The sequence below is a fragment of the Ochotona princeps genome, chromosome 8, assembly GCF_030435755.1.
Source record: "Ochotona princeps isolate mOchPri1 chromosome 8, mOchPri1.hap1, whole genome shotgun sequence".
In the NCBI taxonomy this organism is placed as follows: Eukaryota; Metazoa; Chordata; class Mammalia; order Lagomorpha; family Ochotonidae; genus Ochotona; species Ochotona princeps.
In genome coordinates, this window is record NC_080839.1 from 46,995,245 (window position 1) to 47,022,115 (window position 26,871).

The 26,871-nt window shown below is 40.7% G+C and overlaps 1 protein-coding gene across 4 annotated transcripts in view; it reads left to right on the forward strand.

The window, feature by feature from the left end:
* The window catches only part of ALMS1 (ALMS1 centrosome and basal body associated protein), a 93,701-nt gene that overhangs the window by 62,733 nt on the left and 4,097 nt on the right, over positions 1-26,871 (forward strand). For 3 of the 4 annotated variants that reach the window (XM_058667974.1, XM_058667976.1, XM_058667975.1), the window contains 5 exons: positions 935-1,102; positions 3,158-4,317; positions 24,517-24,637; positions 26,086-26,289; positions 26,592-26,833. In XM_058667974.1, the coding sequence (XP_058523957.1) occupies positions 935-1,102; positions 3,158-4,317; positions 24,517-24,637; positions 26,086-26,289; positions 26,592-26,833 (1,895 nt within the window). Of the gene's footprint in view, positions 1-934; positions 1,103-3,157; positions 4,318-10,067; positions 10,103-24,516; positions 24,638-26,085; positions 26,290-26,591; positions 26,834-26,871 lie in introns of those variants that run through there. The other variant, XM_058667977.1, reaches the window with a different exon arrangement.

The following is a 26,871-nucleotide window of genomic DNA, read 5'->3' on the forward strand; positions in this document are numbered from 1 at the left end:
GGCGAGGACTTTAGCCATTAGGTACAGGAGAGTACTCTTTTGAAGTTACATGTACTGTTCCCATGCATCCATCTTACGGGTCAGATGTATTCACTTTAAGAATACAGTGTCTGTCCTGGTACCCATATGCCTAGTGAAAGTTAGTATTCAATTTTAGATAAAGAGGAAAACGGTTCTTAAAAGACAGCTTGTATTTCTGCCACATTTGTGAGCTAAAAGCATGTTTTAGAGCATAATCACCCACTTAATCCTTTTTACTGTGTTGCCTTTTTTTTTTTTAGAAGTTAGATTGTATTCTGGGCAATATGTTAAAATTTTGCTCCCATTTTTTTTACTGTTGCAAAATGGATGTTTCAGGAACAGCTTTGACTGTGTTAGTCATATTGTTAGGGGAGGAAAAGCCTTAGCGTGTAAAAAAAAAAAAATAATAAGTCTTGTAGCATAGAGTTGCAGAATATTATAGACTGCCAGGCAACTTTTTGAATCCTGTTTTTTGCCTGTTTTCTTACAAGGTCTGTTATCAAACGAAACACACTTGCCCTGTTTCTTAGGTTTTCAGTTATTTTTCTTGACTCCATTTTTTACTTATGTCTTCAGCTTTGCTTAGGATGCCCTTCTGTTTTCACTTTAGAGCATATTCCTATGCATTTGTTATCTCCTACACTCAAAACCAATTATCCAGATTTCTCCTATGATATTTCTAGCTGAAATTATGTTTCCTTCCTTTTGAATACTTAAATTTCTTTATCTGTTTCTCTCATTGTGATTCTTTATGCCTTCTATTTATGTTTTTACTCCACTTTAGATCATTTTCTAAACCTATTTCTAATTGATCTTTTTTTTTCAACACCACTAGTAATGAGTTTGCCCAGGAGAATTTCAAATATTTTTGTCAACTTCCTGTCTGTCTGTCACATTTCTCTGCCTGTCTTAGGTTCTGCTGGTACTCCTGCTCCAGAGCACTCAGCTCAAGTACAAGACATGAAGCTGGACAGCCCACTAAACCCCAAAGTCACCAAGCAGAAAGAAGAGGTCCCTGTGAAACGGACAGTTCCTAAGGAAGCCTGGCTGGAAAACAAGTCGTTAAAGATAGATGCTACAGGTAATAGAACTTACGATGCATGTCACTGTGTAGGGCAGGCTCGCTGTCTCCGTTTCTCTTTTGTTCTAAGAACTATGAACTCGGGCACGGCGGCGTGGCCTGGTGGCTAAGGTCCTCGCCTTGATCCCATATGGCCGCTGGTTCTGGTCCCGGCAGCTCCGCTTCCTCTCTGTCTCTCCTCCTCTCAGTATATCTGACTTTGTAATAAAAATAAAATAAATCTTTAAAAAAAAAAAAAAAAAGAACTATGAACTCAAAATTTAAATGAAGACCCATTCCTCTCCTTTTTCTTTTTCTTTACTATGCAAATCAACTTCAGTTGTGCCTGACCGCTTCTGGAGATTTTGATTTGTAAAACAAGTAATATTTCTTGGAAAAAATATTAGCAATGAACAAAACAAAGAAACGAATAATTAAGTTCTTGGTTCCCATTGGCTCCACATGTGGATTCTACCAATAGTGTTCAGGGAAAAAATATTACATCTGTGTTATCCAGATCTTTTTTCTTGTAATCTTTTAAAGTTTTTAAAGATGTATTTGTTTTTCTTGCAAAGTCAGATATATATAGAGGATGAGAGACAGAAAAGATCTTCCATCCACTGGTTCAATCCCCGAGCAGCCACAACAGCCGGAGCTGAGCCAATCCGAAGCCAGGAGCCCAGAGTCTCTTCTAAGTCTCCCACACAGGTGCAGGGTCCCAAGGCTTTGGGCCATCCTTGACTGCTCTCTCAGACCACAAGCAGGGAGCTGGATGGGAAGTAGGGTTGCTGGGATTAGAACTGGTGCCCATATGGGATCCTGGCATGTGCATGGTGAGGACTTTGGCTGCTAGGCTACCGTGCTGGGCCCTCATTTCCCATCTTTAAAATAAAAATATACAGTGATAATCATAAATTTGAAACAATATTTCAAATATGATAATTTTGGAATGTAAAGAAAATTGCTTTTTGTCACCTCATTTTGTCCACCCTTAGTACAGTTTACAATTTATATGTGTGTATGTGTGTATATAATTTTACTGTGTCATTAATGAAATGAACAAACTTTTTTTTTAAAGATTTTATTATTATTATTGGAAAGCCGGATATACAGAGAGGAGGAGAGACAGAGAGGAAGATCTTCCATCCGATGTTTTCACTCCCCAAGTGAGCCGCAACGGACCGGTGCGCGCCGATCCGATGCCAGGAGCCAGGAACCTCTCCCGAACAAACTATTTTCTAAGAGTAATTTATTTTTCTTGAGAAAGGAGATTTACGGGCCCGGCAGCATGGCCTAGTGGCTAAAGTCCTCGCCTTGAACGCCCCGGGATCCCATATGGGCGCCGGTTCTAATCCCGGCAGCTCCACTTCCCATCCAGCTCCCTGCTTGTGGCCTGGGAAAGCAGCCGAGGACGGCCCAAACCTTTGGGACCCTGCACCGGCGTGGGAGACCCGGAAGAGGTTCCTGGTTCCCGGCTTCAGATTGGCGCGCACCGGCCCGTTGCGGCTCACTTGGGGAGTGAAACATCAGATGGAAGATCTTCCTCTCTGTCTCTCCTCCTCTCTGTATATCTGGCTTTCCAATAATAATAAATCTTTAAAAAAAAAAAAAAGAAGAAGAAGAAAAAGAAAAAGGAGATTTACAAGGAGAAGGAGAGACAGAAAGATCTTCTAGTCACTGGTTCACTCCCAAGTGGCCTCAGTGGCCAGAGCTGAGCCTTTCTGAATCCAGGAGCTCCTTCCAGGTCTCTCATGCGGGTTCAGGATCTCAGGATTACAATGACTAGTAGTGAATACATGTGAGCAGCCCATCTTGCAGTCCTGGAAGTGTAGCATGCCCTCCTTGTGGTTACACTACTGGTCAGTGGCAGGATCCAGCCCAGAATCTTGGTGTTTAGATTAAGAGTCTCAAAACACCATTCTAGTCTGGCAGCTCATTATAATGCACAGATCTCTTGTGCGGGCAGAGAATTTTCTGAAAACTTTCGTAAACTTGTGCTTTATTTTGCATCTATAAAACTCAGCACAGTTTCTCAAAACAATTCTTTCAAAATCCTTTTTTGTTCTTCATTCTTAGAATCTGCAGATCAGTCGGAATTTGAAAATACTACGCATTCTGTCTTCAGGTCAGCCAAGTTTTACTTTCATCATCCAGTGCACCTGCCAAATGATCAGGACTTCTGTCATGAGTCTGTGGGAAGGAGTGTTTTTGTGCAGCACTCTCGGAAAGATTTCTTCCAGCATCATTCAGAAAAACATAGAGAACACACAATTGCTCCTCCGTTTCAAAGTGTGGACAAGAGTACGACTGATTATACGAGAATTTTAAAGAGCCTCAGCATCAATTTGAATCTGGGAAACAAAGAAGTGATACATGCTACTAAAAGTCAGGCTAGAGATTATCTAAAAAGCAGCAGACTAATTACAGACCCGAAAAGGGACCATAAGGCCACCCAAGAGGTGAGCACCCAGTGCACTACAAACCTGAATGAACTCTGGAACAAGTATCAGGAGCTACAAAAGCAACAGAAACTGCCTGAGTGTGTTGAAAAGAAAGAGCTGTCTCTGGTGGAACGACTGGACCGTTTGACTAAACTTCTTCAGAATCCCATCACACATTCTCTGCAGGCCTCTGAAAGCACACTAGGTGGTAGCAGAGGGGAACCGGACCTCAGGGGGTGGAGTGGCAAACCACAGCAGCAGAAGAGCAAACTTCAGAAGAAGAAGCGGTGTAAAAGCCAAGGAGATCTTAGACATAAAAACATAGATCTTAAAAAAGGCAAGGTGCTTTCTCATCACGCCGGGAGGCCCAATCAGATTAAAATTGAGCAGATTAAATTTGACAAGTACATTCTGAGAAAACAGGCAGGTTTGAATTACATCACCAACACTTCTTCGGAGTCTAGACCCTCAGAAGAAAGTGAGCTGCTCACAGATACTACCACCAACATTCTTTCGACCACCGCTTCTGTGGATTCGGACATACTGACCCAAACAGATAGAGAGGTAACTTTGCGTGAAAGGAGTAGTTCTATTTCCACCATTGACACAGCCCGTTTGATCCAGGCTTTTGGCCATGAAAGAGTGTGTTTGTCACCAAGGAGAATTAAACTATACAGTAGCATCACCAACCAGCAGAGAAGATACCTTGAGAAGCGGTGTAAGCACAACAAGAAGATACTGAATTTTGGTCATCCCCAAATGACTTCTGAGCACACGAGAAGGAAACGCATCCAGGTACATGGCTACAAATTCCATCTGGCAATGTGACTGCCTTTTTCATGGACTTTTTAGTTAATCTTTGCGCACAGGTGAAAAAAAGCCGCTTGCCCTTTCCTCACTATATTATTTCATACCAACTTGAAAAGAGTGAGAAAGTGTAGTACGGTGCTATTGTGAGTTGTCGTTTTTTCCATCCTCACTCATTTGCCAGTTACCCTTTGCATGAAGGGTTTTCCTGCTAGATGCTTCAGAATCGGCAAAGTAGACTCCTGGCCTAGAAGGGGTTCAAGTTCAGAATGGTCTCTCTTCTGCACAATATTGTCTGGTTTCTTGGTGTTTTACACCTCATTTCTCCCTGTCTTTCAGGAAATATTTGAGTTATCTTTAAACACGCAACCCATACATACACACAGAAATAATACAGTGTAATCTTTTTAAGTAAATGAAGAACTGGGATGATAGAGAAACTGAAGCTGGGTGACCCATAGCACTGTAAAATAGTAAATGAGGAAGATGAATGATGAAAGATAAGCTAAAGCCGGGGGAGATACATCCTCGTATACTTCTTGGGTATGTTTGCTAGAATTAAGCTACAAATGTGGCTGTGTGGTTTTTAGTATTTGATATGACTAGAATTTTGTATTCAGTTACATTAACTATAATATAAAACAATTCAGATTTTCAAAAGCATTACAGATATTTGTGGTACAAAGACCTAAGAGAAATTTCTCTCATCTGTTTTCATAAAGGTGGTGCTATGGTGTAACAGTACCCTCCACAATATCCTTACAATCAATTCTTTTTGTTTGTTTGATTGATTTGTTTTGTTTACTTGAAAGGCAGAATTGCAGAAAGAGATCTTCCATCTACTGGTTCACTCCCCAAATGGCCACAATGGCTGGAGCTGGGCCAGTTCCAAGCTGGAGCCAGGAGCTTCTTTCAGATCTCCCACGTGGGTGCAGGATCCCAAGGCTTTGAACTGTCTGCTGCTTTTCCAGACCTTTAGCAGGGTGCCTGATTGGATGTGGAGCAGCCAGGACATAAATCAGCACCCATGTGGAATGCTGGCACTGCAGGCAGAGTCTTAGCCTACTATGCCACTGTGCCAGTCCCTTACAGTAGATTCTGTAACAGTCTGTAAGTTTCTAGACTAAGGAGTTAATGGCAGATCTCAAGGAGTCAGCAAATACATACTTCTTGAGCATTATAGCTAAAGAAGTGCTATCCAACAAGGGATGCTTGCAAAATGGTTCCCTTAAGTATGGAAAGAAAAATATTAAAGTTAGTGTTTATGATAACTAACACATAAAAACTATGATAACTAATACATAAAAACGTGTCATGGCAGTGAGTGAACTTGACATCCTGAGATTGCATTATTTTTATAGCTCTTGTCTATACTCCTGAGGAATAGTGGTCTTCCTACTTAACTACTTTTTTTGAAGATTTATTTGTTTTTATTGGAAAGGCAGATATACAAAGAGAAGAAGATACAGAGTAAAAGATCCTCCATTCTCTGGTTCACTCCACAAATGGCTGCAAAGGTTGGAGCTGAGCCAATCCAAAACCAGGGGCTTTTTCTGGGTCTCCCACACAGGCACAGTTGCGGTCCCAACACCTTGGGCTGTCTTCCACTGCTTTCCCCAGCCACAGGCAGGGAGCTGGAAGGGATGTAGAGCAGCTGGGATATGAACTGGCACCCATATGGGATCCCGGTGTGTGCAAAGCGAGGACTCTAGCCTCTAGGATACTGCAGTGGGCCCCCGTTGAATTCTTTATTTAGTAGAGGCTTAAGTTTGTGAATATGAAGTAAATTGAAAGTATACCATCACAAAAAGTAAAAGAAAAATATTCAACCTGTAGAACTTTATATTTTTGTGTATGTTTTATAACACAAGAGGATAGTAGAGATAAAACTTACAAATAACTATCTATTTTGACTGCTTGTCCTCAGAAATACTTTGTCAGCAGATTGTATGATCAACAATCTGAGACTGCTGGTCAGGAGGTATAAATGATAATGGTTACATTTTTATAAAATAGGGTTTTTAAAAATGAAGCATTAAGGATGACATGGATATAAGAGGTAGAGAAAGAGATCAGGTAGGTAGACTGTCAGCTGAACAGTTAAAACCATTTTAAATTAAACAGTTCAGTAGCATTGAATACACTTAGTGTTTTGCCACCATTCTCACTACTAGCTAATTCCAAAAAGTTTCCATCCCTCCATGTGGAAGCCCCATATCTATTGAGTGGTGACCCCCTGTTCTCCCTTTTCAGCAGCCTCTTCTCTGTGGATATGCCTATTCCGGTTATTTCAAGCTTACATGGAGTCAAACATTGTATGTCTTTCACAGGAGGCTTCTTTTACTTCACTAATGCTACAGCATTTAGCAGTACTTTGTTGCTTTTTAAAAGTATTTCGTTTCATTGGAAAGGCAGATCAAGTTTACAGGGAGGAGAGACTGAGAAAGATCTTTCATCCACTGGTTCACTCCCCAGTGACTGTATCATCTGGAGCTAAACTAAACTGAAGTCAGGAGCTTCTTCTTTTGGGCCATCCTCTAACTGCCTTCCTAGGCCACAAGTGGGAGCTGGATGGGAAATGGAGCAGCTGGAACATGAACTGGTGCCCATATAGGATCTAGGTGCTTGGAGGTGGAAGACTAATCAATCTAGCCATTACCCCAGACCCACTTTATTGGTTTCTTATGGTTAATGTAACATTCCATTCCATTTTTTACTCTACATTTTATTCAACCATTGATTGATTTTTAGTTCTTTGCACTTTTTGACTATTGTGACTAGAGCTGATGTAGGATATTCATATTCTGTTGGAATAGCTAGTAACAAAGATGTTGGATATGTTAATTCTGGGTTAAACTTGGTAAGAAACCACCAAGTTGTTCCTTTGTGGCTGCCCAAGTTCATAGTCATGTTAATAGTGTGCAAGAGTTCCAGTTTTGTCAGGCTCCAGCCAACACTTAGCCTGATTCTAGTAGCTTTGAGGCGCTCTCCCATCAGGGTTTTGACTTAAATTTCCCTAATGATCAGATATGTCAAATGTTTGCATACATCCTCTAGAAAAGTGTTTTCAAGTCATTTAACTTGTAAATTTGGCTGGTTGTTTCTCATTTTGTTTTTGTTTCTCAGTTTAGTTGTAGGAATTTTAGATGTGTTCTGTGTCTGACTTAGGTTGCATCTTGCTAACTACTCTGTTCCTTGTGTCTTTAGATATATATAAAAGTTTGTACTGTTTATATGTAGTTTTATTGTCTGTGCTTTTGCTGTTATATCTAGGCTTTCTCTAGGAATTTTGTTATAATTTTACCTTTTACATTTAAATCTGAACCATTTTAGATTAATTTTTATATGTGGTGTGATATAATCACCACCTTTATCTTTTTGAATGTTATTTATCCACTTTTTCCTATACTATTTCTAAAAGATTCTCCTTTTCCTCTGTCAAAATTGTTTGACCGTATATATATGACAATCTGTATTTAGGATTTCTATTCCATTCTATTTGTATGTCTGTATGCCAGTATGATTTACTGTATATTTGTATGATTTACTGTATATTTGTAATGAGTTTTGAAAGCAGGAAGTTTGATACTTCTGAATTTGTTCTGAAGATTGTTTCTTTGGGTATTCAGGGTTCGTTGAGATTCCATGGAGTCTTAGTAAGTATTTTGTTGTATTTATACTATTTTAAGTGCAGTTACTTTCTTAATTTCATTTTTGAATTATTTACTACTGGTGTGTGAAGACATAACAAATTTGTAATGTTGGTCTTATGCCCTGCAGTGTTGTTAATTTAACCATTTTCTTAACAGATTTTTTTAAAGGTTTATTTGTTTATCTGAAGGGCAGAAGTAAAACAAGGAGTAAAATGTACTATCTGCTGCTTCGCTCCCCACATGGCCACACCAGCTGGGGTTGAGCTAGGCCACAGCTAAGAGTCAGGAACTTCATTGAAGTCACCCATGTGGATGTAAGAACCCAAGAACTTGAGCCATCTTCTACTGCTTTCTCATTAGTTTTAGCAGGGAGCTGTATCAGAAGCTTAGTAGCTGGGACCTGAACCAGTGCCCACATGGGATTCTGGCACTGTAGACAGCAGCTTTACCCATTGCACAGGATTTTGCAGAGTTTTTTTGTGTTGGAACCCTCCCATGCTTTGCCTTGCTATCGTTAGCCAGTCTGCCTTGTCTGTTTTGCTGCCCTCGCTGAACTTTAGGATCAGCCAGTGGTGAAATCTGTGGTCTTCTTGGATCTTTTCTAAGCATATATCCTGCTCCAAGTGTGTAAAATTTTTTATATTATTTTTACCAATACTTTTACAGCTTTTTCATCTTGGAAATCTGAAACTCTGTCCTCATTGAACAGTAGCGTTTCTCCCTTTCTCTGGCTCCTGCTAACTACTACTCTACTTTGTCTTCATGAATTTAGATATGTAGGCAGAATCATACAGCGTTTGTTTTTATGTGACTATCACTTAGCTTAATGACCTAAAGGTTCATCCATGTTATGGTATGTGACAGAATTTCTTTTGAAATCTGAACATTTCATGTGTATGCATTTTGTCTGCCTACTCATTGATTGACAGGTGTTTGGATTTCTTCCACTTCTTGGCTATTGTGAATAGTGCTGCATTGAACACATATATGTATTAGTAATGGCTAATAACGTTTAACCCTTTTGTGCCTATTGATCATTTGTGTGTGTCTTTTGGAGAAGGTTTGGTTCAGATCCCGTGCTTGCTTTGTTCGCTGTTTTTTTTTTTTTTCAAATTCTGTGTTCATTTGTGTGTGTGTGTGTGCACATGCATGCATATAAGACAGAACTACTGCCTGTCATTCACTCCCCATATGCCTGGTAATCAGGTCTCCACATGAGTGGCAGTAACCCAGCTACGTGAGGGTGTGCTTTAACAGGAAAAGGTGGACCAGCTTGAATCCAGGCATTCTAGTGTGGCATGCAGGCATTCCAGAGGGTGGCTCAACCATTGCCACCAAATACCCAGTCCCTGTATTCATTTTAAATTTGGGTTATTTATCCTGTTATTATTGAGTTATACTAAGGCTTATAGATATCCTGAATGCAAGTATTTTAGTGGATACATCTTTAAAAGCCAGTATTACTTTGATTCCAATAGTAGAAAAAGGTGAGAAAACTATAAATCAATATCTCTTACAAATGCAGATATAAAACCCTCAACAAAATACTAGTTAATTGAACACAACATAGAAAAAGGGATTGTAAGGGCCCAGCATCTCCCACGATGGCTGCAGGGTCCCAAGGCTTTTGGCTGTCCTTGACTGCCTTTCTAGGCCACAGGCAGGGAGCTGGTTAGGAAGCAGGGCCTCCAGGATTATAACTGGCCCCCATATGGTATCGTGATGCATTCAGGCGAGGACTTTAGCCACTAGGCACTGCACTGGGCCCCAGGTTTTTAATTTTTTTTTTTCTTTTTGCCAGGTTTTTAATTTTAATCCATATGTTTTGCTTTAGAAAAAAATGCGGTCAGACAAGTGTGTTACCTTGAACTTTTGGCTTAACCTATTAGACGTCTTTCAGTATCAGATACAGATCTTTATAGAGTCATTGTTAATGGCTATATATGTAAGATATATACTATATGTATAAATATATTATTAGTATAGTTCTCTAGTGAAAGATGTTTAAACTATTAGTCATTCTCTTTATCATTACACTTTGAAAACTAAACTTACTGCGTCATTATGTATTTTCTCTTTCCTTAGATACATTTCTAAACATGGAATTTCTGGGTTACCAGGTATATGGATTCGAAATCTGTTATCCATGCAGCTAAATTGTCATCCTGAAAGGGCAAACTAATCCTTTGTTCACCTTGGTCTGTACTTACCAATAGCATCCTTATTAAATTTGCTAGTCTGGTGGGTCAGAAATATGGTATCTATGCTGGTTCACATTTCTTTAACATGTGTTTTTTAGTGTGTGTGTATGTGTGTGTGTGTGTACTGTTTATATTCTTTTTCAAACTTCCTATCTTGTGTTTAGTCCAGCTATCTTCATAAATATATTTTATATACTTAGTAAATAAATAATAATAAATAAATACATTTATATTTAGTTATCATAGTTAATAACTGTTGTGCATTTGAGGGCCTAAAAATCAATGAATATAATAGAATAACAACCTGACAGCTGCTGAGTGATGTCAGGCAAAAATAACATTTATGGCTTATTTAAAAATGTATTCTTAGAGCTGACCTTGTGCGAAGGGTTAGTGTCCGGGACGCCAGCATCCCACAGGAGCTGGCCACACCTCCTGGACTCACCTGCAGGGCCTGTCTCTGCCCTCTGCCTGCTCCCTCAGTCTCTGCACTTCGTGCCCTCTGCTCCCCCACTGCTGCATCCTCGCACTCTGTGTGTCCTTTCTCTGCTCACCCACGGAAGAGCACTCACACGCCGCATGCCCCCGCCTCTGTTCTGTCTTGTTCTTGCTCCCCCTGCTCCGTTCCCCTTATTCCTCCTCCTCCCTTCCTTCTGTGCTTTTATGCGTGAATCCCTAGGCTTTCTCTGTGGATTTTCTTGTTCTTCTCCTCACTCTTCCCATCTCTTTTCTTTGTTTCTAGTTATGTTCTGATGGAAGAGAGTTTTTCATTGTCATTACCAAAAGAGAAAAGATTATGAAGATTTTTTTGTGTTTGACCTCTTCTTAAATTTCCCCATGTGTCCAGCAACTGGACAGATAAACACAAGGTACCCACCAACCAGAGAGTCCTCTGTAAGATGATACAATGGGAGCTTCATTAATACATCATTAAATGTCCACTAATGTTCCTTTTATACATTTTGTTTATTTGAAAGGCAGAGAGAGGCATCATGTCTCTGCTAGTTCACTCCCCAAATGCCCCACAACAAGGGCTTGACCAGGCCAAAGCCAGGAGCCCAGAACTCAATTTAGGGATCCTCTCTGAGTTGCAGGAACCCAAGTACTCGAATTGTTACCTGCTGCCTCCCAGAGTTCTCAGTAATAGGAAGCACTACCCAGGCACTACACAGGGGATGTGGAAATCTCCAAATGCACTCCTCACCAGGATTTCACTCAGTCTCTATGACACAATGAAGAGAAATTATAGTTAATGGCAACACCTTGTAAGGATAAATTTTTTTGTATGTTGAGGAAAAAGAAAGATACAAAGCTACTTATACATATTATAATCCCAAAATATAGTATGTGTGTATGTACATACAAATTAATTAAATATTAACAGAATATCCTAAAATCATTATTGATTTCTCTTTTATACTTTACTGTTTTAGTATTTTTGCAAGGCACATTAGCTGAGCAGCTGGAACTCAAACCAGTGCTCATATGGATTGCTGGTGTCCTGGGTAGTAACTTAACCTTCTGCACCACTGTGTTAGCCCCAAGAACATATTTTCTAATGAGCCATAAAAGTTATTTTTATTTGACAATAATACGGTAAAATAGGCCAACCTACTTAAACAAATATAAAATGTTAGTTATTAGAGAAGGTGATCCCTTGCTATTGATTTCTATTTTCTGCCTACAAGATCATTTTGAACCTCTAATCTAGATATAATGAATCCTTCTAGAAGCAGAACAGTATTTGAGAAATATTAACATGCAGTTCCTATGCCAAGATAAAATATTTTAACTGTAGCTGCAAAAGGTTAAGCGGCCTCTTTTATAGTTTTTAAAATTTACTTTTGTTTTATTTGAAAGGCAGAGAGCCAGAGAGATCTTCCGTATGCTGGTTCACTCACCAAATAGTCACAACAGCCAGGGCTGGGCTAGGCCAAAGCCAGAAGCCTGGAACAATCTGTTGAGTATGAGTGGCAGAGACCCAAGAACTTGGCGCAACGTCAGCTGTCCTCCAGGGTACACATTAGCAGTAAGATGGACCAGGAGCGAGCAGCCAGAATTCTAAGCAAGTGCTTTGCAATATAGAGTGTGGGCATCCCAAGCAGCAACTTACCAACTGCTGTGCCAATACCTGCTTTTCATGGTTTCCCTTTTATAAAACTGCATCTCCAGATGGCTTCATTATTCCTAACTTCCCAAAGGCAACTGGTCTGTCTGTAAATCCTTTGGTTTATATTCTTAGACATTTTTATTTTGTATGTGTATACATTTTAAAGATTTTTTTATTGGAAAGTCAGACATACAGTGAAGAGGAGAGACAGAGGAAGATCTTCTGTCCGATGACTCAATCCCCAAGTGATCGCCAATAGCCAGAGCTGAATTGATCCAAAGCCAGAAGCCAGGAGCTTCTTCCAGGTCTCCCACATGGATGCAGGATCCCAAGGCTTTGGGCCATCCTCAACTGCTTTCCCAGGCCACAAGCAGGGAGCCGGATAGGAAACGGTCTACCAGAGTTAGAACCAGGGCCCATAATAGTAATTTTTAGTTTATACAAAAATAATCTTTTTCCCCACTAAGTTTTGTATTTTCAAGACCAGTTTTATCCAGTGTATTTGTGTGTATATACGTGTGAGTGTGCACTTGAATTTATACTAGTACCAAATTGCTTTTCAATCTATATTTACACCTGCTGTGCATGTAACTTCCTGTTTCCACTTCTCTTCAAGTAACTTTAATTTTGCCAAAAGGTAAGAAGCACTAGTTTCTATGACATAGAAAGATAGGTTTTGATTTTTTTTTTTTTTTTTAAGTACACAACTTGCTTTGAGTCTCCCAGTCCCTACTCCGTAATTTCAGAAGAATAATCTCATGGAGATATTGCTATGGTTTCTGTGCCTTAACATTGCTAACCTAGATCACCATTTTATGCAGTCCAAAAAGTCTCATGTGTCCCATGGTGTTCATTGAATTTAATTATTTCAACATTTGAGCTTTAAAGGAGTTAACTTAAACTGATAAATCGAGACCATGGTCTTGAACTAAAGTGCTCAGCTCTAATGTTAACTCTGACAAAGATTTAAACCTGACAATTATTTTCACATCTAAGTTCTAAAACTCAAGTATTCAAATTGGGGTTTCCAACTGAACCCGTGACATGCTAGGTTAACAGAGAGTATAACTATTTTATGTTTTGTTATCTAAATGTCAACAAGGAAGAGCACTCAGCTGAAGCAGAATTTAACTATGAATTTTAGATTAAGTTCAAGAAAATTTAAAAAACCAGGTCTCATTCTAAATCACTTCTGGGTTACTGAAGCACTACAAATTGAAATTTAAGATAGTGAAACTATACAGGATGAAGATATGTCTGTATTTAGAGAGAAATATGTGTATTTTTAAGATTTTTTTTTTATTGGAAAGGCATATATACAGAGAGGAGGAGATACAGAGAGGAAGATCTTTTGGTGCAGGCTGCTTCTTACTACAGCGCTGACCCTTGTTCATATTTGCTTCTGCTTTACCTGCATATTGATTTATCATTTACATTTCTTATTGTAGGAGTTACTTTAAATACCCTTTGTCCATTTTTCCCTGACAGTTTTTCCGCCATTGATTCTTAAGCACTTAACTTATCGTATGAATATTACAGTAATATGGCTATGCACTCAACTTCTTTATTGCTTTGTTTCATGCTATGCTTAGATTTTCCCAGCCTCATAATCAAAGATTCTTGGTTTTCTCTATAATATTATTTTGAGGACCAGGAGGTAGTGGAATGTATGTTTTGTGCAAAAATGTAATTTTATTCCAAAGGGCTGGCTAATGGTCAGCAGATTTTTAAATAAGAAGATACCATTCATTATTAGAAAAATCTAATATTCTTTTGTTAAACTGAATTCTCACCTATTAGATTTGCCAATTCACTTTTGAAATTTCAAAGCAATACAAATGAAATTATATTTGGGTACCTTATTAAAGTGGAAAACTCTGAAGAGGAAACTAATACTAAAATATGAAGAAGTTTTATTTATTAAATTTGATGTTGCTTAAAAAGTCCAAATAAAAATATTCTCACAAGCTGGGTCTGTCAGACCTCATGAGTATCCAATAAGTGTGATGAAGACATTGGAGTCACCCATGTAAGAGTGACCATAATGCCTAGAGATATTACAGCAAGAGAAAAGACGTCTGGGGGAAATACAGAGAAAAAGGAGCTTGGGCTGCTTGCAGGCCATAATTCTCATCTGATGATAAAAGCCCGTAGGACCCCTGTTATCTAACTCTTCCATTCTCTGAGATTTCATGATTATATGTCAACCTGGTTTTTCCCGTTGGTTAACTGGTGACTTTAAAGTATTGGTTCTTTTTTTGTTCTTTTTTTTAAGGTTTATTTTCAGATGGCAGATTTACAGAGAGAAAAGAGAAGATATAACCTGCCATCCCCAAATGGCCTTAAAGGCATGGCCAGGGCCAGGAGCCAGGGTGAAGGGACCCAAGGACTAGAACCATCTTCCATTGCTTTCCCAGGCCATAAGCAGGTAGCTGGATGGAAGTGCAGCAGCAGGAATCTAAAATCCTATGAGATGCTTGTACTGTGGGCTGCAGCTTAATTCCCTGTGCCATACCACCAGCTGCAGCTTTTCACTGGAAGAGACTGTGTCATAGACTACATTTCTAATTTTGATTCTGTCTTATCAGTGTTTATCTCTGGACTAAACTTAAGGTGAGTTAGCATAAATTCACTCCTCTGGAAAATATCTTTCAGCAGGTTCCGATCTAGCTGGAGGCCAGCAGCAGTGATCAGTGCTGTTCCTAGATGAAAAATAGCCATGTGTGGTCATTTATGAGAAAACGTGACTTTTTTCCTATGATGGATTTGTTTTCCTAAGCTCGGTCTTGACCTCAAAATAGTTTGAGAAGCTTTTATTTCTGAGTCCAATAATATTCTGATGCCTAAATAAGGGAATAAATCTTACCTACATTTTAATTATATTTAAAAGTATGAAAAATTTAATAGGTTTATTTTCCTGGTATGGAATAAGGCATCAGCAGGTGACTGTTTGCTGTTAAAATAATAGAAATTAAAACAGAAGCACGAGCCATGGACATCTCTTTCCCAGACAGTGTGCAACAAAGAGTTTAAACCAAGGAAGCTGATGTCAGTTAACTTGTCACTTAAATCTGTATGTCCAAGTCCCACTGCAGAGAATTGAGTAAGTAATACGCAGGCCCCAAGGAATGCTGAGGTCGCTGGAGGAGATGCCAGACTCTCCTGTTGAATAAGAAGAATGCACTGTTGTAGCTTACCACAATAAATGAGTTCGGGAAAAAAATTTATTCCACAGCAGGTCCTCAACACAGATTGTCAGACCCAAGTGCAGGGTATGCTCGGTGATTATTTGATATGAATTTGGGTGAAAATCAATGTCACATGATGTGATTGCATACTTCTGACATTTCAATATACTTGACCCCAGCTTAGTGTAACTCTGTCACACCCACAATGACCAGTAGTCACATTTTTTGTTGGAAGTGGCTGTTCATTTTGTGAAAGCAGCACTGTTAATCACTTTGCATTGTTTTGATGTTTGTGTGTGTTTTAAGATTTATTTTTATTGGAAAGGCAGATCAGATCCATGTAGAGACAAAGGTCTTCCGTCTGCTGGTTCACTCCTTAAATGACCACATGGCCGGAGCTGGGCTGATCCAAAGCCAGTAGCCTCTTCTGGGTCTCCCAAATGGGTGCAGGCTCCCAAGACTTTGGGCCATCCTCCACTGCTTTCCCAGGCCATAAGCAGGGAGCTGGGAAGTGGAGCAGCTGGGACATGAACCAGCACCCAAATGGATCCCAGTGCTTACAAGGTGAGCAATTAGCCATTGCACTATCATGTCACGCCCTGGTTTTTTTTTTTTTCCAATCCCTGATTCAGTAGCTTTGGAGATAATGAGCCATAGAACTCAAGAAGGTTTTTTGCTGCAGATTTCATAATCCACTTATTTCCATTTGTATGAGGAAACATGTATATGTATAGCTCTGACAGTACATATAATATTTATTTAGTTTATTGGTCTTTAATATGTTCATAAAACTGTGCAGCCATCACCCTAATCTAATTTTATTAAAATTCAACATTCATCCCCCCAAAAAATCAATGTCTGTTGATTTTAGTCAGCTGTCATTTCCCCAGGTTTCCACCATGACCCTACCTGCAGGCACCCACTAATTACTGTCCCTGCCAGCTTGCCTGACCTTTCATATAGATGAAATCATATACTACCTGATTTTTTGTGATGGTCATCTTAACATTGATTTCAAGATTCTTCCACCTTCTAGCATATATCTGTTCTTTTTTATGGCCACGTTAAATTCATTGTATAAAAATACCACATTTATCAGTTTGGGGTTTTTTTCCACCACTTTGTTTACTACCTATTGTGAACAAACTACTATAAACGTATTTTTGTGGAAGGCTGTGTTTTCATTTCTCTTGGGTATATTATTCAATCTCCATGTTTAATGATTTGAAAAATGACCAGAGTATTTTCCGAAACCCCTGTACCATTTTACATCCCCAGAAGCAATAGATAAGGGGTACAATTTCTTTACTTCCCAGTAAGTACTTGTTTTGGTCTGTCCTTTTTATTTTCACCATCCTAGAAGACCAAATATATTTTGTGTTTAAAAATGTATTTCTTGGGCCCAGCACAATTATCCTAGAGGCTAAAGTCCTTGCCTTGCATGCGCCTAGATCCCATATGGACACCAGTTCTAATTCTGGCATCCAGCTCCTTGCTTGTGACCTGGGAAAGCAGTTGAAGACGGCCCAAAACCTTGGGACCCTGCACCCGCATGGGGGACCTGGAAGAGACTCCTGACTTCAGATCAGCCTCAGTAGTTGCAGCTACTTGGGGAGTGAACCAGTAGATGAAAGATCTTCCTATCTCTCCATCTCTATGTGTATCTGGCTTTTCAATAAAAGTAAATAAATTTTTTAAAATTATTTTCTCCTTGATGTTAGCCCTTTTTAAAGTGTATATTACTTCCAAGAATAGGAATTTGATATCCCAGTGGAAACACACTGAAACCCATTTAGTCCAGGATAAATGTTAACTGTTTGCCCTCTGGCTGGTGGTGGGCTTTGGAAGGGCAGGAGACTTACAGTCCCAAGCTTGGAAGAGACCCAGGAGGCCAGTGTTCCTGCCCCCACCTATCCCATGGACCTTTCTGCTAATCTGCATGGAAGAACACCCCAGCCTCAGCCTCAGAGCTCCCTCCCCGCTCAGAGCACCCTTTGCATTTGTCCAAGGCTCCAGTAAGCAAAGGTTTTAACGAAGTTCCAAAAGTCACTTGCATTGTGACTATGAAACTGCTATCTTTGGGCATGGGAAATTGATCTAGTCTTCCCCACTGGCTTCTACATCCTTCCCAGAGTATTCTCTCTCAGGTCTTCTTTTGTGAACCACATGACTATAGGTCCCAGGCCTCTTTTGGGCAACTGTCCTGGGTTAAGGTTTGTTGATGCTTTTTAACATGCTGTTAGGGAGTGTGTCATGCTTCAGGTGTGGTAACTTTCCCCCTTTGGCTGGAACATTAGTCTGCCTTCACACATGATCTTTACCTGTTGAGCTTGTGGAATGTTTATCACCACACCTTCCCCCAAAGTTTTGGCTTTGTTCTTATTTCCTAAATTGATAATATAATCACATAGTAGGAAAAATACATAAAGCAGCATTTGATAAGGAATGTCTTTTCTATTCCTGTTTGCAGTCACTCTGTATTCCCAAACCCAGGCAACCCGTGCCTTCTGCCTCTTTAGGATGTATCAGTAGAATCATAAAATATATGATTAATTCATGTTAAAGTTAATTCATGTTAAAGTCTGTATTAGCAGTTCATTTTTATTGCTGAATATTATTTTGTTACACTGATGTACCAAGCTTTGTTTAGTGTTTGGCAGACTTCAAAATCTAAGCACGAAATTCCTGGGCCATATGGGAAATTTTGTTTAAAGTTTTTAAGAAATTGCCAGAGTAGCTGTCCTTATATTCTCACCTGCAATGTATGAGTGTTCCCATTTTTCCACATCTTTGTCGATGTTATTGCCCATCTTTTTAAAGATTTATTATTTTTAGTGGAAAGGCAGATATACAGAGAGGAGAAGAGACAGAGAGGAAGATGTTCTATCCAATGGTTCACTCCCGAAGTGGCCGCAACGGCTGGAGCTGAGCCAATCCGAAGCCAGGAGCTTCTTCGGGTCTCTCACGTGGGTACAGGGTTCCAAAGCTTTGGGCCGTCCTGGACTGCTTTCCCAGGCCACAAGCAGGGAGTTGGATGGGAAGCAGGGCCTCCGGGAGTAGAACCAGCGCCCATGTGGGATCCCAGTGCATTCAAGGCGAGGACTTTAGCTGCTAGGCTATTGCGCCCAGACCTTATTGCCCATATTTTAGTTACAGTCAGCCTAGTGGGTGTGAAGTGGTAGCTCATTGTGATTTTTTTTTTCGATTTTTTTATTATAGTTTTGATAATTGTTAGTTAAAAAGGTTCAAGGGCTTCAGGAAAGTGGGTAAGACTATTGCTTCTACATTGTTTCCTTCATGTACCTGGGGCAAAGGGGGATATTAAGGGAGAAGCTCCACCCAGTCTCCCACCCACGCCAGGTCCTTGATGTGGGGCATGCTCCGAGGGTCTGGCTCAAGTGGTTTTGATCAACAGTTATTGCTGCCAATCTCACCATTTTGATTTGCATTTATCTGATAATGATGAACATTTTTTCATGTGCTTTTTGGCTACTCATACCTTATTTGGTGAAACGTCTAGACGTCAATTTAAAATTTTTAATTATCTTACTAGCAGGTTTTATTTTGATTGCAAAAGTGTGGTTTACTGATTTCTCTAAGTCTGTAGCTTCTTATTTTTAAAATGTCTTTGGAGTACAATGGTCTTACTGGTGAAGTGTAGCTTAAATTATTTTTCTTTGGTCTGGTGCAGTAGCTTAGTGCCTAAAGTCCTCACCTTGCATGCACCAGGATCCCATGTGGGCGCTGGTTCTAGACCCAGTCATTCCACTTCCCATCTGGCTCCCTGCTTGTGGCCTGGGAAAGCAGTCAAGGATGCCTTGGGATCCTGCACCTGTGTGGGAGACCTGGCAGAAGTTCCTGGCTCCTGGCTTCGGATTGGCTCAGCTTCAGCCGTTGCAGTCCCTTGGGGAGTGAACCAGTGGACAGAAGATCTTTCTCTTTGTATCTCCTTGTCTGTTTATCTGCCTTTCCGATAGAAATAAATATCTTTAAATTATTTTTCTTACTAGGTTGTGCTTTGGTGTGATATTTGAGAATTCTCTGCCTAACCAAAGTCATATAGACTTCCTCCTAATTTTTTTTTTAGTTCAGTTATTATAAGACCGATTTTACAGAGAGAGGATAGAGGTCTTCCTTTCTATATATACACTTTATATAAGAAATATGTATGTTATGATCCATTATCTATTCCTTTTTTGTATGCAGTTGTTATCAAACTCTGTTTTTTGCATATGGCCAGACAGTTGTCCCAGCATCATTTGTTCACTTTTGTCATTTTTTATGAAAATCGGTTGGCCCCATAAGGAATTTATTTCTAAGGACTCAGTTCTGTTCTATTAGGTATGTCATGTCTGTATCTGTGCTATACCAACTCCATAATATCTTCATTACTGTAGATTTGTAGAAAACTTTAAAATCGGGAGACCTGCATACTCTCTGTTCCTCTTTAATTTTTGGCTCTTGTCATATGTTTCCATTTGTGTCATCTTGTAAATTTCCTTAAATATACTTTGAGATTTTGATAAGATTTGCGCCCTGCCATCCTAACAGTGTCAAGTCTTCCCATCCATGCAGGTGCTGTGTCTCAGCATATAAATAGCCCCTTTATCTACTCATGTTTTGTGGCTTCCACTGTGAAACCTTGCACATCTGTTGTTTACTTTTTTCTAAATATCTTACTTTTCTTACTGCTGTTGTAAATGGGATTGTTCCTTTATTCTTTTATTAATCATTGCTAGAATTAGAAATATAATTTTTTGAAATCATCTATTCTGGAACCTAGCCAAGCTTACTCATTATAGCACTTCTTTGTGGAATGTTTGGTATTCTCTATGAAGAGGATCATGTAATCTACAAATAAAAACAGTTGTTTCCCTTTCCAATCTAGAGTCTTTCGATCTGGGATAGGACCATGGCTATCTTAGGGTGGTGAGCTAGAAGCCACTGACACTTTCCTTCAGTTATGTTATCCTGTCCGCCCACGTGTCAGTTAAATGGCTTCTCCCCAGGGGCTACCTCCCCTTACCGGAGATGAGGGGAATGTCCTGTAGACCCAGGGCTGCCGTCAAAGCGAGTAGAAAACACCCCTCTCTGACGCTTTTTCTTCCTGGCCCACTTCATCCCTGAACATGGCCCGTGTGTCTCTGTGTCTGTGTGTGTGTGTGTGTGTGTATGTGTCTGTGTGATTTCCTCACCTTTTATTTTTTTTTTTTGAAAATTTATTTATTTTATTACAAAGTCAGATATACAGAGAGGAGACACAGAGAGGAAGATCTTCCATCCGATGATTCACTCCCCAAGTGAGCCGCAATGGCCGATGCGCGCTGATCCGAAGCCGGGAACCAGGAACCTCTTCCGGGTCTCCCACGTGGGTGCAGTGTCCCAATGCATTGGGCCGTCCTCGACTGCTTTCCCAGGCCACAAGCAGGGAGCTGGATGGGAAGTGGAGCTGCCGGGACTAGAACCGGCGCCCATATGGGATCCCGGGGCGTTCAAGGCGAGGACTTTAGCCGCTAGGCCACGCTGCTGGGCCCTCCATTTTTTTTTTAATAGCTGAGATAATTCAGGCAAGGAAATGGCTCATGAATCAGGCAGTACCCTGAACCAGAAGTTCAGAGAGCTCCTGTTCCCCTCACCTTTTAAAATAAACATTATCACTTTGTCATATTTGTGCCTGTGCTTAGCATGCTTCTCCAGGTAAGAGGCAAGATATAGAAAAGGAATATCGGGCCCAACTTAGTCCACAACACTTTCAGAAATCTATTTACATAACAAAGCTAATGCCTACATATATTTCCACCCCTTGTCATACACACGAAAACAGCAACTCAATTTGTTTGTTAGACTTGAACATATCTGTTACAAGGCAGCCCTTTTTCAATTCCTCTAGAGTGCCTTCTCTCTCACAGTTACAGAGAAGACATCCTATGTTACCCAACAGTCACACTCACCCCAGTGTCATTTCTCTTCTTTGCGTACTTTGTTTACTTGAAAGGCAGATAAACTTCGTTTATTTGAAAGCTAGAAGAGATCTTCATCTGGCCCCAGCCCCAGGTGCCCACAACAGCTAGGGCTAAGCCAGGCTGAAGCCAAGAACTCGGTCCAGGGCTCTGTGGTAAGGACCCATGTCCTTGAGCCATCATCTGCTGCTTCCCAGGACACTCATGATCAGGAAGCTGGAACCGGAAACAGAACCAGGACTCAGACCCTGATGATCTGAAAGGGGAATTCAGCGTCCCAAGCTGCCCGGCCACATGCCTGCTCCGTTGGTTTTATTTGTTTTATTTGTTTTGTTTTTCAGTGTCATAATGCTCTGCTAGATCTATTCTAGCTTTCTTTTCAGCTGGATATATAAATATTTTATTATTTCTAAAACTTGGATAACTTGAGAAATGAGGCTTTTGTTCCCTTTTCTAGATGGGGAGTCTGGCGTGAAGAGGTTGTAATCTGCTCAAGTGGAGACAGATGGTAAAGGGAAGATCTGAGGCCAGCCTAGGTCTTTGGGCTCCATACCCAGAGTTTTTCCTCTTACATCAACATCAAAGCTATTGCCATTTCTCTTGTGTGATGTGTAGGCCTTCAGAGTTGTCTCTCCTAAGCATCTGATTTGGTCCAGCATTCCAGTCATTATCTTGGATCCTGGCAACCATTTAGGTCTTATCCACTTTGCCCCTGCGCCCCACCCCAGATATGCATTATGGGGAAGTTAGTTTGCTTTCAATAGCTTCAAGATGCTGCTACATTGTATGTTCAGAGAGAATCAGAATCCAACCCTGTGACTGCCACAGAGCATGTGCCTAGTGAATACTTGCTGGATAAAGTTGGTTCAGCCAGTTATGGGTCTACAAATGTGTCACTCAACCCATAGGACTTCATTCTTTTCTTAAAAATGGCACCCAATATTTTGCCTTTTTTGTTCAAATCTGGGGATACCATACTACACACACATTCCTTTCATTAGAATTTTGTCATTTGATCTTGTCTACTGAGAAAACGGTTAACCTGGCATGGCTTGCTCTGAAAAACGGCTGAAGTTTGCTAAGCCCTAGACGCTTGCAAATGACCACATTGATAACTAAATTTTGCAGGCCATCACTGTCAGTCCCACCATTTTGCGAAGCTTCCCTCTTTGCAAAATATTTTCTGTCCCAGATGTCTAACATAGCTCCTCCTCTCTAAGATTCTGCTGCACGTTTCCTGGGGACCTTGAAATATGGTTTATCTAGCTCAAGGGAGCCTGGGCGTCTGATCTGAGCTTTGATTCACCTCTCACAAGCTTGGTTAAGTGGAAAGCCATGTGGCATTTACTCAGAAGATGGGTGAGCAGATCTGCCCCCCCCCCCGGAGGTTCCCCTACTCACCCTAAGTTTTTTTGATGACTACTTTCAAAAAATACTTTTTCATATTGTTTGTTCAACTATATTTTGCTAAGCTTTGTCGTCTACCAGTATCCCACCATCAGCAACAATTCCTGACCTGCCTTTTGCTGCTCTACTTTGAACATAATCCTACTTTGAACTCCGTGACGCTCTTTGCTGTACTTCCCCGTTCAGGACATCCTGTTGAGCCTGCAGCTCTTTGCTGCTTGTCTTGTGTCAAGTGCCTGTTCTGCTCTTACTGGGGAGTACTCTTGTAGCACATCACTTTAACTATCTCCAGCTTTATCTCATGTCAAAATTACATGCAGGTATCTGGGGCCAGCCTTGTGGCATAGTGGTTTTAGCCTCAGACTGTGATGCCAGCATCCAATTTGGATACCAGTTAGAGCTCTGGCTGTTCTACTTCTTCCTCTTCTTTTTTAAGATTTATTTATATTTGAAAAATTTACAGAAAGAGAAAAAGATCTCCATCTGCTGGTTCATTTCCCAAATGGTCACAATGGCTGGGGCTGAACAGATCAGGAGCCAGGAGCTTCTTTTGGGTCTCCCACACAAGTGCAGGGTCCTACGTCTTTGGGCCATCTTCTGCTGCTTTCCCAGGCCACAGGCAGGGAGCTGGATGGGAAGTAGAGCTGCCGGGTTATGAACCAGCATTCATGTGGGATGCCAGTGCTTCAAGGTGGAACATCAACCTGTTGAACTACAATGCTGGTCCTGCTGTGTTTGACTTCCGATCCAGCTCTTGGCTAATGTGCCTGGGGAAGCAGCCGCAGATGGCCTATGCCCATGGGTCCCTTTCACCCACACTGGAGATCTAAATGGAGTTCCATGCTCCTGGCTTTAGTCTGATCTGATTTGGGGAGGGAACCAGTGAATGGAAGATAACTATTTTTATGTTCCTTCTCTCTCTCTCTCTGTAACTCCGCCTTTCAAATAAATAAATCTTTTAAATAATTACTTGTAGATGTCAATTCAAAGTTCCTTTCACAATGCTCAAGGTGATGCTTGGTTAGCGTTCACCTTCAAGATTTTCGAAGCAGGGCCTGGCGTGGTAGCCTAGTGGCTAAAGTCCTCGCCTTGAATGTGCCGGGATCCCATATGGGCGCCGGTTCTAATCCCGGCAGCTCCATTTCCCATCCAGCTCCCTGCTTGCGGCCTGGGAAAGCAGTTGAGGACGGCCCAAAGCCTGCACCCACATGGGAGACCTGAAAGTTGTTATTCCTGGCTCTTGTCTTCAGATTGGCTCAGCTCCGGCCATTGCAGTCACTTGGGGGTGAATCATTGGATGGAACATCTTCCTCTCTGTCTCTCCTCTTCTCTATCTGACTTTCCAATAAAAAATAAATTAATTCAAAATAATGATAATTTTAAAAAAAGATTTCCAAGCTTTGAAAATACCCTTCCTAATTTTTGTCTTCCCATCTTAACACTGCATCTACACCAGCGTTGGCACGTCTACACCAGCGTTGGCACGTCTACACCAGCGTTGCCCGTCTGATATGTGACAGCAGGCTCACATTGTTCGCAAGCTTTCTCCAGCTGAATCCTGACAATCTGAATTTGATGAGAAAAGTGTTTTGGAACCTTGTGGGTTTGGTTATCCTGTGGATAACTGCAATTAAGTGAGATAACAACAGGATCTCTTTTGTTTTGCAGGAGGAAAACCAGATGATTTCTTCCGATTCTGTTTTATCTTCTGGTAGCACCTTCTTGAGCTCGAACTCTACCATTTGCAACAAGAAAAATATCCACATGTCAAACAAGGGTATACAAGCAGGTAAATTACTTACATTCAAGGTTTTCAATTGCGATTAAGTGCATTCTTAAACATATACTTGACCTTACTCATCATGGAAAAATAAAACTACCTATGTACCCAGATGTCATTTTCCACCTATAAAAGTGGCAGAAATCCCAGTTTGTGGACAAGAGTGTGGATAAATATGAGTACCCTCATTTTATAGTGGGAGTATAACTTGGTACAGCCTCTGTGAACGGTAACTTGGTAGTTTCTATCAAAATTACCATGACCCCACACTTGTACTTCTGCAGTTCGTCTTGCAAATATGCTGTGCATATGTGGAATTTTAGCCTTAGATGTGATTACATACATGCTGAATGACAGGTGTTTAAAATTAACCACTGAAGCATTGTTTGTTATAACAGGAAATTAAACTCAACTTAGATGTCCATCAGTAACTGTGATTAAATCATACATCCATGCAATGAAATCATCTATGGAATGAGGGTGCTCTCTCTGTGATAATAGTGAAAGATCTCCAAGATAAAAACTGATTTAAAAAAAGGATCAAGGTACATAATAGCATCCAGTACACACCTATGTGTATTTTGTATTTTTAATAAACAAAGGATGGAGAGTTGCTTGAACATACAAAAATAATTTCCTGGAATTCTGTAGTATTATGAAACAGTAGATGAAGAACAGAAGAGAGGGCTTTTCAGTTTATGCCTTCCTGTATCTTTTGAGTTAAGACAAAAATAAGTTTTTCACCTCTTGATTTTTTTCATCACCCTTGAGTGTTATCCTTACCTGCCTCTTCCTTACTGTAAACACAGCTTGAAGTGGTTCTTCTCTTCCTCCCATAGGATCAGAACTGAAGCCCTTTGAGTCTTTATTTATTCTAGTTTCTGTGTAACATCCCTGACTTAGAAATCCAACCTCTTGAGGCTGGCACAGTGACTCCTCTGGTTCATGCTCTCCCTGCAAGTTCTAGCATCCCATATGGGTGTCAGTTTGTGTCCCACCTGCTCCACTTCCCATCCAGCTCCTGCTTGTGGCCTGGGAAAGCAGCAGAGGATGGCCCAAAGCCTTGGGACCCTGATAGCACATGGGAGACTTGCAGGAAGCTCCTGGCTCCTGGCTTTGGATTGAATCAGCTCAGCTTCAGCTGCTGTGGTCATTTGGGGAGTGAACCAGCAGATGGAAAAAATTTTTTGTCTCTCTTTAATAAATCTCTTTAATAAATCTTGCCTTTCAAATAAAAAAAAAAAGAATATTTTAAAAAAAGAGAAAAATCCAGCCTCACTTTTTAATCCTCCATCTTCCTCTCTTTCTCCCTTTTTCATCATCTGACCTTGCTTCTGTTCATTATTCCTCACCAAGCAAGGCATGTTTTTGAAGCTGAAAAGTACTTCCTGGCCTGAATAACCTGTCAGCCCGGCCTCAGGGCCGCTCCCAGTGCACCTGTGTAATCTTTCCCTCAGGTAGCCTGGAGATTGTGAACGGTACCAGAAAGCACACTCGCGATGTCGGCATTACTTTCCCAACTCCAAGTTCCAGTGAAGGCAGAATAGAAGAGGACAGTGATGGGACTTCCTGGTCAGAAGAAATGATTGAAGAGAAGGTGCTCTTTACCAATTATATTGGAGATAAAAAATTAAGGAAGAACAAACAGAATTTCTATGAAGGTCAGTTTCTGATTTCAGGTTTTGTAGAAGAAATGAATTAAGTCTCTTGCTTTGCTCTAATTCTGTTTCTGAATGACTCTATTGACCCCACTACCTACATCAACCACCACTTTAGCAAGTGTCCCGATGGTCCCAACTCACACCTGCAGTTAAGACAGAGGCAAAGGCACCCAGCTGGCCCATGACCCCTGAGACAATTGAAAGTCTGTTTGAACACCTTGGATGAAAGCTGAGCAGAGTTGTAAAAACTAAAATAATATTAAAATGAAAGCTTTTTTCCATCTTAAAACTATGTCCCATAGGAGTTTCTTGGTTTGTTCCTGTGGAAGATCTGAAGTTTGAATCTAAGAAGGAAAATCTGCCCAAGAGTTATGGTCCTGGCATCTCCTGGTTTGAACCAATCACCAAAACCAAGCCCTGGAGAGAGCCACTGCGAGAACAGAACTGGCAGGGACAGCACGCCAGTGATGGACGGTCCCTGGGTGGCCCAAGAGGCGATGATGGCCGGGACGCCCCAAAGCCGTTTGTGAGAGCAACCCTACAGGTGCAGTGGCATCAAGTTCACTTTATCCATGTATTGGG